This window comes from Sipha flava, unplaced genomic scaffold (assembly GCF_003268045.1).
Source record: "Sipha flava isolate LNK unplaced genomic scaffold, YSA_version1 78_pilon_pilon, whole genome shotgun sequence".
Classification (NCBI taxonomy): domain Eukaryota; kingdom Metazoa; phylum Arthropoda; class Insecta; order Hemiptera; family Aphididae; genus Sipha; species Sipha flava.
This window is the reverse complement of record NW_020273619.1, coordinates 1477094-1490432: the sequence shown is the minus strand read 5'-3', so window position 1 is coordinate 1490432 and position 13339 is coordinate 1477094. Positions and strand designations below refer to the sequence as shown.

The following is a 13339-nucleotide window of genomic DNA, read 5'->3' as shown; positions in this document are numbered from 1 at the left end:
ACATATTATATATGACATTTAGACGTTTAACGATGTTTAATACCAGATAAAATGTATTTTATCGATAGACGATAAATTTTAAATTATATGATTATATGGCGAGCCGCCAGTTGCCCACCCCTGATCTACAGCACAATTTTTTATTTGTTTTATAAACAAATTGCAAACACTTTGATAATTATAAGATGAAATTACATTAGGTACTTAATTATTTTAGTGCAAAATATTACAAACTACAAATATATAATACATATCGCTCTAATAAAGTACGAGTAATATTAAAATATATATATACAGGTAGATAGTCATCATAATTAATATTAAAATAAAATGTAATAACCATTAATTTAATATATTTTTATAATAATTCAAACAATATGGTTTTTGAAATTTTCTGCACGTTTATCACCGATTGTTTCTGTACTCAAAATGTATATTAACGTTTTTTTTAGCGTTGCCGTTTTGCTAAAAATACTTTTGTTTCGAGGAAAATATAGCTTTCTATTTTCTGTGAAAAGTTTCTTCTTGATACTCAAATAAAAGCGAATATTTGCTGTGATAATTATATTCTAACTGTATGTATAATTACTGCTATTTTTAGCAGTTTTTAATATTAGTGTTTAGCCTTTAGTCCGAAATAAATGTCAAGTAGGTACTGTTTTATTTTCTTTAATAAAACGTTATTTAAATATTGAACGTTGTTTATACAGTCTTCAATTTTAGCTTTTTCTTATAATTTGTTTGGAAACTATAATACTTTTTAATTATAAATAGAGATATTTGTACCTTGAAAATGTATTTGCTTTTAATCGCCCCAGTATAACGATAAATTATCCTACTCCATATACATAAAAACGATTCGTTACGTATTTCTTATCCCCATTCTACCGTTTCTAAATCTTATGATAATTATATTAAAAGAACGTGAGTCCCAAAATATTTCTTTTTTGACTTTTTCTTCGATATATTTTTTTTGCACGATTAACGAAGCGCTTATAATTTTGTCACGTAGGGATGATTGTGTTTAATTGAATTCGATACTCAATATTCCTTTCGCGTTAAAAGTAGTTATGCATCACTATAATAAGGTTTAAGCATTTCCGTTTCATACAGATTCCGTTTCGAGTACTCACTCCCTATTGTGTACTATGCAACTGAGAGGTATGAAAACACATATAAATAATTATACTATTTATTATTTTATAATGACCTGAGGATTTAACATATAACATGACAATTGTCCCCTGTTTGATATGAATAAATTTTGAAGGGAATGTGTTTATAAAATCTTGACAGCCCTACGATTTATGGTCGAAAACAATATCGCAGTATAATGATGGTTCATCTTATAATCCGAAATCTCTCGGGTCTAGGTATATATAACTGTGTGTAATTTTACTTTCAAATGCATTTAAAACAAAAACGTTCATTAATATTTATCATTCTCGACCAGATTTATTACGCAGTAACACGCGCACATAACGAAAAATTAAAAAGAAAACTTGAAAAGGCTATTTGTTCGAGTAAACAATAATACGATTTTTACGATTTCGATGTGAAACGTCCGGAAGAAAAAAAAATTGTTTATTCATTAAACAATCACAACCGTCACGCAACTTCGATACCATTCATATGGCAAGCAGTTTCATGGGACGGTGGGTCCTAATATTTTTTGTTCTGTAATTTTTTTAAACTCGTTTAAGAACGTAAGACACTGTATTCTTCCTTTTTTCGTTGATACACGTATCATCAAATGAGTACTTCATGCGCGTGTTAGAAATACAAACGACCGATTCTCCGCTGCTGCATAAACGCATCGCATCACACGAGTGCGTTACGTGTACCGGAATATTAAGTGTGTGTGTATGTGTATGTGTGTGTGTGTGTGTGTGTGTAAATTTCGAGTTCAACAACAGGACGGGTAAAATAGAATTGAACTATCGGATGGAATAAGACATGGGCAGACAGTACACGGCAGTGCGGGAATAGAAAATAGCGAAAAACACGCGGCGGCCATAAGTATAATGTGTACGTACGGTCACATTCGTCAGCTGTACCAGTGTTAGGATCGAACGAGGTATAAAACGACTGTGTCGACGACAGTCACTCGAGTGTATAGGACCCTTGGAGAGTAATAATTGACAGCCTTGGTGGTGGGGGAAAGGAGATGGTAGCGGGGGTGTTGGTGGAGATCGAATATACGGAATTTACACATCCGGTTCGGGCGGTGGCGTTAGTGGGTGCGTCTTGACGTCGACGGAAATATACCCCCGTTCGAAGACGGCGATTGTGGCGGCGGTAGAGGTGGTAGTGGAGGTGGTGGTAGTGGCCCGAACATTGCATACCCTACACCACCGCCACTGCCACCACCGCTGCCTTTGGTTGCATCACGCCAAACACGCGCAGAACGCACACCGAATTCGGCGGCGGCGGCGACGGCTACGGTCGCCAGGGCAACGGCTTGAGAAAGGTGCCGAAATCGCTTCGCTCTCGATTTCCGCCCCGGGTCCAGTAGCTCGTCACGCGCGAGAATCGCACAACACGCGCGTGTTTTCGTCTGCCCGCTGCACTACCGACACGCCGTGCGATCCCCGCGTCCCCGTCGTGTCGTCCCTGACGTGAGCGCGCGCAGCGCGCGCGCCGCGTACGCGTGTCGTACCGTGCACACATCGCATGTCCCTACGGCTGTCCTTGATCCGAGTGGCTGTCGCCATCCTGCTACTGCTGTTATGCTACGGCTGCGGCAGTGTAGACTCTTTGTCGTCGGTCACCGTCGTACGGTCTGGAGACGACAGCGGCGGCACCCGATGGAAGCACCGGGGCACCAGCGGTGTGGGCGTCGGTGGGTCGCGTACCACGTCGCACCACCGGCACGTGGTCGGCCAACCCGACATGGACCTGAACGTGGGCATGCTGGTGCCTAAGACGAGCTTCGGCGTGCGTGGCTACCTGCGAGCCATACACGACGCCATGCACGGCATCAACAAAGCATACAAGAAGAACCACACAATGAACTTCAGCAAGCTGTACGAGTTCGAGGCACAAAACGTGAGATACCGGATGATGTCGTTGACACCCAGTCCTACAGGTTGGTGTACAACCCCCCTCCACTACCACCACCGAAAAAAGCTGTCTATTGTTCGGACGTATAAGACGAATCCTTTCCGTCTTACAATGACCAACCCCTTACCTCTCTAACCGGAAGTGCACTCCGTACCACTACCCTTTAAGGGATATCCGTACGCATTTACTTTTTTTTTGAATAATCGCACGTTCCATCCACTCGTTCCGGTGAACTTTAGCCACGCGCGTCCCCATGTTATGGACCAAGTGCATGGTATTGTCTAGGGACTTAAAAAAGGCGAAAACATTTTCACTGAATATAATCCGGGCGACGGACAGTATTTCTCGCGAAAAACATAATTAAAATTGTACCCAGTAATATTTCGCCAAAATTTATACCACTACTCGTTCAGATACTGTCGGCGATTTTTTCTTCTTTTTTTTTTTCAAAAATAAATTCTTAAAAAACGAAAATTTTACATTCTGTAGCTGGCTTTATATTTACTAATGATGACTTGTACCAAATGTCATGTTTCATTAATACAAAATATAACCGTTATAATGTACATTTTACTTTTTTTTTGGTTATTTTTTCTTATACGTTTATCAAAAAATTGAAAAATTCGGCTTATCGCCTTTTAAAAGCACACCAAATAACTAAATACTTTTAATATTTAGCTCTTCAAATAATTCTATATGCTTCGTGAAACTCTCCGAGCTTATCCTTATTTCCACCGCTATTATGGATAAAAAAATATTCTCAAAAAAAAAAAGTATCGAAAACCGAATAGTTTCGTTCTTAAGAGAATAATAAAAATTGACCTCCATAAAATAAACATTATTCTATTAAGAACTAAATACATTATTCGTTATGAAAATATACTCCTATACAACACAATTATGTGGTTTATATGAGATATTTTTAAAACAAATTTGTTCTAAAATATTGTCAAATTAAATAAAATATGAAAAATGTAGGTACTTTTAGTAATACCTGTATCAATCACGCGTCTTATTCAACATCCGTCTCCAGTAGCACAAACAAAATGTGTAATATATTTATGTAATAATTCAATTCTACTCTTAAGACGAATTAATTTTTAATTTTTTTTTTTTTTGTGACACTTTACTTGAGATACAGAAAATTCCTTAAATAAAATTATCCCATCCTATTAAGCATGTAAAAAACTTTATAAATATAAGAAACTAATAAATAAGAAATAATATCATATAAATAAATAATGTATTATAATATATAAGAACTTTAAGATCACATAAAAAAATGAAAAATGACAATGTTTTCATGTATTATGAAATTCTCTAAGCTTTACTTATTTTTCAAATACATTATGAAAACATCCAATTTGAACTACGACCGAACCGCAACGGTCAATTTGTGTGAATTAATTTGTATATATTTTGGTATACGAATAAATAAATAATAAATGTATAAATTTGAACAAAAATATCACGATTATGTCGGGTAACACATTTTGTATTATTGCTTATGTGACCATGTAAAAATAACACAATAGATTCAAGGGTGCGGTCAAAAATTCGTAATCAAATTCTTTAATAATCAATTTTTGTTTGATGTAAACGATTTTACTCATCATAGCTTTTTTTTTTTCATCGAAGACGAACGATGACTTATTTTTAACGATTGGTCCTGTATAGGCATATTTTTTTTTTTTTTTTACATTCTAATGTTATAATATTTGCAACCCTAAACCCATGTGCCTTTATTACTGTACGTGATCTAGCCGCTTCCAATATCACTGGAATAATATCGTTTTTCAATATGTATGGATATGTACATGTATAAACAATACGTATCGAATTTCTCAAATAAAACAATCCAGAAATACATTTCTCATTTGTAATATGTAATAACAATTCGATATTGTTATTTCATATCTATTATAACTCACCCCAATTACCCGTACACTCTTCAATGTACCTTACCAAATTCCGCTTCCGAAACGCACAAAATGTTTCAATCGAAATCGTGACTCACCGTCAACATTTCATTTCTTCGAACTTGCGGTGCTAAAAAAAATTTTCAAAAATAATTATACGACTGAAATCTCAATATTGTTTTTCTATTTCCCTACGTTATGTTATAAATCCTTAATTCCCATTAAATCAGTGGAATCGAAAAATATATAAATCCCGAAGGTTTGAATTCTCTTAGACTGACGTTTTAATATATCACATCACGAGATTAAGTTATTTTCTCAACCGAATCATATTTCTAACAAGCATAAAGATTTACAAGTTATGACAATTGCATCTCTGCATGCGTGCGTGTGTGCGTCGAATTAGAGAAGAATATGCTCGTGATGAGCGAGAATACAAATGAAACTAATTATATTATATCACACGAGCTCCGCCTTATTAGTTTAACGTAACATCACTATAATTTGTCATTGGTAGGCCAGCCGTTTCGTATAATTATAATTGCATTTTATACATAGTATATTTCAATAGTAACTCGTGAAAGTGAAAACAAATTTCCTCTAAAACATTTTTGTACGAAAGCAAACATTTAATATGTTAATTGAAAAATAAATGCAACTATATTTAATGAAATTGTGATTTTATGCTAATATCCTTAAAGACTATCCCCATACGTCAACGGCTAAATTAATTTTTCCATTTATTAAATGCTATTATTTAAACGTAATTATAAACGTTTCCGTTTTAAAAAAACGAAAAAATGATGAAACGGAAATATTAAATCAAAACGATTTTTTTAAAAAGTCATCATGTTATGTTATTACATAGATAATGATAAAACAATTTTATATTAGTATGAACAAATTACAATAGCCAATATTAGGTATACAATATCCATTTTTATTCATCAGTACTTATTATAGTTGGTTAGAGAACATTTATTGATGTATAATATTTAAGGTAAAATATTTTTTATGGTGATTAAATTACTTCCTTATTTACCATTAAAAAATTATATAATTTTAATACTCCGGAGATTATTCAAACACCATGTTATTATCAGTACAAGTGATTTACTCTTTCTACGAAGTGCACTCAGAAACGATACGGGATTATAAATATATACACAAGACTTTGGATAATTTATGGGTATTTATACCTACCAATACTCAATATAATATACTGTTTTAATCAAGTAAAAAGTACACATTTTAAATGCCCAAATATCGCAATATTTTTCGGTACAAATAAATTATCTAGGAGTTAAAGAATAACGTATATGGGTTTCCAATTTTTTAAAGAATGTTGACCAGATATTATCCATCAGTGATTTTTCTCGTTATATTATTATTTTTTTTCTTTTTAAGTAAAAACATGATTCAATAGAAAAAAATTAATTGAAAAAATATATATATAGACACGAGTGAAAATCGTTTAAAGTCAAACTATTTATTTGACAGAATGTGACAGAGAAAAAAGCAATGTTTGAATAATTCAACTGCACTTAAAATGTATCATTCTGTTGTAAGTAGCGAACAATTCAGAGAATTAAAAACTTTCATCGAGGCACTCTATTTAAATTCTAGGCTTACGTGAAAATCTTTCCCGGCAAAATTCTTATTTAGAGGATGATATAAAGTTTAAATTAGATATCGGTTCCATGTTGAGCATTGATGAACTTGAGCCCTTTGACACGGGAAATTTCAAGAAACCATGCGTAAAATGTCAATGTGCGCATACGGTCGAGAAACCCCCACGGAATTCGATTCTAAATTATCTACGGTAAAGCTAGGCGTGGTGTAATACAGGAATCTGGTTCATAAACCATGATTAAATTGGTTACAACGACACTAATAACTTAGTATTTTATGACAAACTTGTAAGTAATAAGTTTATCGCAAAATGGTAACCAAAAAATCTGATTGTTTTTAAAATGTAGCGGATACTTTGAAAAAACGGTAGTTCAATACGTTACATATCAATTACATCAATAATTTCTGTACATTTCCATTTATAGATTAGAATCGCTTTTAATGGTTATCAAAGTAAAGTATGGCTTAACACTGTTCGCCTTTTCGTGAATAATCATAAAGTGAAAAGTATGTTATATTATGTATTAAAATCAGCTGTTCTATCTGTAATAACCAGCATATACTCGTATTTTAAGATTTTGAAAAAATTGGTTTTACTGCGACTTATGTTTATTTATACTTTTTGCGTTTCTGTACACGATTTCAACTAGAGCAATTTATCCGATCATCACCAAATAAAAAAATAAAGTATAAGAAATAAGTTACGGTTGGTACCTACTTTTTGAAGGTGATTTTTTTGAATTTCTCTACCATTCGGAAAATGGTTGAGAAAAACGGAAAAATAATGCAAAAACTTAAAATTTCAACCAATATTTACACCCTCAGCAATAATAATCGACTATTATTTTGTCATGTACTATTTATTTTTTCGAGACTGTATACGCAATTTCAACCAGCAGAATTGTATTGATATTATAAAAGATTCCCAATCGAAAATGTTGTCTAGTTAGTACTTTGAAAGAAATCGTTTTCAAATCCCCAATAGTTTTTTTTAGTAATTGTAAAAACTGAAAAATGTTATATAAATACAACAATGTTTATGAAATACTGATTTTCGATAAAATCAAATTTAATAAATGTATTATTTATATTATTATTGATATATTACTAAGAAATAACCTTAGAATATATTTTTTTCACTAAAAGCTAATATCATCTTTTTCTATAGATATTTCAAAAGATTTTTTTTGAGCTATTCATGAGAAACTGGGATTTTCATGTATTCTTAGTTTTTTACGATAATGTTAATAAAATAATTTTAGTTTGACAACATTTCTTGAAAGTTTAAAACAAATTTTCTCATTTATAACTATAACTGGTTAAAGAAAAAAGTTGAACTTAATATCGAAATAAAATGCATGAATACTCAAATAATATATTTTGACGATAAAAATCACAAATATTCGCTATATTTTTGTCAAATAATATTCATACAATTTTCAATTTTTATTCTGGAGTTTTAAAAGATGTTTCAAGTTATTTCCTTTATAGCCAAAAAAAAACAAAATTCATAGAAATATACAAAAATGATTTATAAATATTACAAAATTAAATGTTGACGATATTTAATATTTCAACAAATTTTCATTAAGTAATATTAGTTATTTAGTTAATGACATTTTACAGTTTCAAAGTATTTTAATGAAGTTTATATTGTTAAAAGGTACTTGAGATTTCCGATTTTCTCAAATTCTAGATGCCTTTTTTTTGTTGCAAAAGTTATAACATTAAAAGTTATAATATTCATTTTACTTCATTAAAAGTTCTACTACATTAACCATATTTAGAAATATAAACTAATCCACTCCCAAATTCATTCACTCAAAATCGTTTTTTTGAAAGCAATGATTTGTTGGTTTCAAGCTTAAAAAACCTAATTCATACACTAATCACCCATTCAACCATTCCTAAATCATTCCCGACTATAGAGTCTCACTCAATCTAGGTATATCGCTTTTTATTATTATTGTATTATTATTATTAGTTATATTATTTTATTTCACGTATCTATGAACATCATTTCAAATAAAAAAGTTTTAAAATAATTTTATTTTGTACTTAAACGAAACTATTTCATTTTAAATCATTAGGAGTACTTGAAATTGGTCAAATAAATTTACGAACTTGATATAAAATGTTGCCTTAAATATTAAACCATATCAACTAAATGACAGATATAAAGTTCGAAATTATTTCTGTAGAAAAAAAAAAGGCTTCGAAACTAGTCAATAGAAGTACAAACCGGGTTTAATTTTACTTACATTAAGTAAAAAAAAGTTGTTTGAATCTCGATGAACTAGTAAGTATTAATGACTTACATGATTCTCATATAGCAAAGTAGACAAAAATGTCTAAAATACTATTTGTAACCGAATTAGTATCAACACAGGCACTTCCAAATGTATCTTTCAAAAGGTTAACCTTTTGTAGGTTCTGGTAAGACAATTTCAATTGATGAATGTATGTTACATGGTGGACCAAAAAATAATAAAGTCCATTCTTGGTTCAGTGAATTAAAAACTACAGCCATACCAATTTGTAACAAGAATGCAAGCATAAAAAGTTATTGAAATTATTACCCTCAGAGAACCTGATGGACCTATTGTTATAAATCATTTAAATCATTATTCTTAGAGGATTTGATGGATTAAATATTCATCGTTTCATTAAATAACTGATTTTTTTTTTCCATTACTGATAACGTTATTTTACATGTTATAGTAAAATGTAAGTTTGAATTTTCCTAAATTATATTTTTCTTTATTGTATTTAATATATGTTTGTACAAATATGTTACAAACAATTTAATTGTCCGTACGAAATAACGACCAATTTAAAAATTTTATTACTTTAGCACTAAAATGGTTAAATAAAATTTATACTTTAATCTTTAAAAAAATAATTATTTTGTTTTCTATGTATAATTTGACTTTAAATAACAATAAAACTGTATTTTTAACTTTTTGAAACTCAATAAAAACATACTCAAACATTAATATCTTAAAAGCCCATGTTAAAAAATGTAAAGACAATACACAATGTAAATGTCCTTCTATATACATAGTCAATAATATGAAATATTTAGGAATTATATTTGATCAACATCTACGATGGAATTTACATATTTCACAATTTAATTAAATTAATTAAAAATTACGAAAATTATACACTTTTTTATAATATGACTAATCAATTTTTAAATACACATTGGATAAAAAATATGTACTACGTGTATTATCCCAATCTATAATTGTATAGAGTATAGTGGTAAGGAAGGAGTCCCTCATTTTTTTATTAACTGCATACAAATAACATAGAATACCTCACTAAAAATTATATACAATAAACCTCGAATTCTTCTGAATAAACAATTATTATTATCAGTAAAAAAATGTTATATTACTTATCTCAAAATAATTTAATAAAAATGAACATTCATAATCATTATACATGATCTGAAAATCAAATATTTCCCAAAACAAATACATCAAAATATTAAACAGTTAACCAATAAATGGATTAAAATTATACAACAAACTCCATACTCAAATAAAAAATTTTAAAAATTTGAAACTTTTAAATTGTTATCAAATAAATAGTTATTAAACAAGAAACTCATTTTATAAAACATTTTTAACAATACTTAAATTACAACATGATTTTTATTAAGAACTAACTTTATTATTGTTCGTATTATATCTCTGTTATGATATTCATATACCTATTCTTGATTATTGAACAGTAACTGTAAGTAATTGTATTAATTCTGTAACTTGTTAAATTATAAAATTCTATACATAACTATTAATTTTATGACTACTAATTTATTATTATTCATATTATTACTTTTTAGAGATTCTGGAATATCAAAACAATGATTTTATTCTTAATGATAAACGATACAGAGAATTACCAATAAATATATGACCTGTACTTGTAAAACCAATTCTGCTATATAAATATATATACTATTATTATAAAAAAAAAAAAATAAAAAAAAACTTAGATCAAACATGGATATTTACTGTTATCTATTTGAATTTATATTTAATAAATGTTTTATATTTTTTATTTACTCGTTTTTGCGAAGTACGATTCGAGAGAATCTATATTTATAATTTGTATTAAACTATTCTATGCACATTTAAGAATAGTTATGACACATAACGCTAATTACATATTAATTTAACGTACTTATATAAACACAATTTGTGTTCCTGTCTATACGAAAATATAATCAGTACTACATTTATTTTATTCATACTTCAACTTTGAAATATTCAATTTATTTTTAAATAAAAATTGAAACAAAAATAAATAACTACAATACGTATATATTATTGATCGAGTAAAGTAATAAATATGCTTTAGTTTATAATAGCATATGCATTTATCCAAAAAATAATAATACAGTCAACCATTACATTTTTTGTACAGATGTAGAAATATAAATGTAGAAATCATGCTCATTATTATAAAAATTATTTTAATGTTTGTTTGTAATGGAAAAATGTTCCCACGTGTACATAAAATAATAATGAACATAGAATGAGTATGGATATTCTGCGTTAAATTTAATACTATATTGACGGTTTATCGCTAATAATTATTAAAAAATTATTCAAATTATTTCATATAAAATCTATGTACTAAAAAAAAATATGCATTGCATATAGTTCGTATAATGTTATTTTGCAATTAACTATTTTTAAAGATAAATAAAATTATCATTGATCGATCCACTAAAACTGTAATATTACTTAATAACTTAATATTTATAAATTTACTTATAAAGTTCAAATATTTATCTTTGAAATGGGATATGTGCTATATAATTTCGTATCCAACGAATTCGTCACGTTCAAAGATTGAAATAATTTCAAATAGTTATTTTTTTACAAACTAATCATGAACTTCAATTGGTTATCCATAGGCAACGGTCAACTTATAATAATCAATAACTTAAACCTATATATTTATATAAATGCAGAATATAAACTTTAACAAGCGGTGTTATGGATCTTATGTAATTTACTTAAACAGTACTTTTGGTACTCATCAATTCAAACATTGATTAGTAAATAAACCAGAGAAAGTTTATATTTGTAAGAAATATCTAACATTAATTATAAAATAGATATTACATCACAATGATTGAAATGTGTTCATGTTATACTAACAGTACAAACGTAATGACATTGATTTGTGTGTATACGTATTAATCAATCATAATAACAGTTATGTGATATTCAATTGACTGTTTAGTCATTTCGACACGTATAATAATTAAACACAACATTGCCTTACATCAGCATAATACAGCTGCACAACATTTAAATTTACTATAATTATGTTTATTTTACAAATTATAATTTATATATTTTTATATATTTAATTATTATTTTATATAATTATAATGTATTATATATAATATCTGTATTGTACGTTGAAATGTCATATCGAATCGAAACGTGTATTATCACACATCGTATAATCGTATAATCTTCGATATAATCAAAACCATACATCTATAATACTGAATGGTAAAAATGTATATTTAATAATGTGGGCATCATATTTAAAATTAATAAAAATTACGTGTTCCGAATAATATGTAAATAATTAGAATATTAGTGCGAGAATATCAACCTGTAACATAAGATGTACACTTAAAGATCGTTCAGTACAATAATTAATTGATCATGCATGCTCAGGTGTAATTAATGTAAATACATGAGGCTTGTTACTATACTTCGTGTCATCTGGATTTCTGGAGATCCGTCTAATTATTTACTCGTTATGGATACATGGGTTGATGCCGGCGATTGTCCCCGAAACTACCTCATTTTATAAACAATTAAAAGATATTTTATTATATAATATAATTTAGTATGGAAAAATGTGAATCATAAGAATTATTGTTAGTGAATTTTTTACACAATAAACATCGTTATGAGAATCGAACACATTATAATTTAAATCACTATTAATTTGTTGATTATGAATATAATAGTGCACGTTATTGTTTTGTATACACATCGTTCGTTCAAAAAACATAAAATTAATATTCTATACGCGTATTATAATATGTGCAAGGAAGAGAGGAAAAAATCCATTAGTACTTGAATGGCTGAAAATACGCGAAAAAACTTTGTACCAAATTGCAAAATTGATTTTCCATGCACTCCATAATAATAATCTAACAATCGATAGTGATTTGATATTGGATAAGTAAAATATTATATCCAAACCTAATGTAGAAGGCACCTTTTTAGTGTTAAAATATAACTCTAACGAAGGAAATACTCTTAGAATCCTAAAAGAGAATCCTTAGCGATTTATCTTTATTTAATTTAAAATAATTTTGATCAATAGTTGTCCACAAAAACTACACCTTACCTAGAAAAATATGCTTTTTAACGTCGTAAATAATATTCTGCCAAGTAATTCTCACCGTTTATTTTCACCAATTCTCAATTACCACATTTAGATGTAATAATAAAATTAGATAAATAGAATATATCTTGGATACGTGTCAGACACAGTCATTTTTTTGAGTTCGTATGGTCTTACGTCGAGATATGGTTTCTTAACAACTCGAGGACAATGACGTCGTGACGTTACCATTTTTTCAACGAACGCAATAAATTCTTGACATTAATCATTTGTTAACGTTGAATAACTTCTAAGGTAACAATATCAGAGTAATTCATTTTTGTATTTCA

The 13339-nt window shown here is 29.0% G+C and overlaps 1 protein-coding gene across 2 annotated transcripts in view; it reads left to right on the top strand.

Moving 5' to 3' along the window:
* LOC112692894 (glutamate receptor ionotropic, NMDA 2B) overlaps positions 1–13339 on the top strand; it is a 384123-nt gene that overhangs the window by 320336 nt on the left and 50448 nt on the right. Inside the window, exon 1 of one of the 2 annotated variants that reach the window (XM_025567713.1) lies at positions 2518–3088. The exons of the other annotated variant lie outside the window; for it this stretch is intronic. Coding sequence (XP_025423498.1) covers positions 2674–3088 — 415 coding nt within the window. The 5' untranslated portion in view covers positions 2518–2673. Of the gene's footprint in view, positions 1–2517; positions 3089–13339 lie in introns of those variants that run through there. 2 annotated transcript variants of the gene reach the window in all.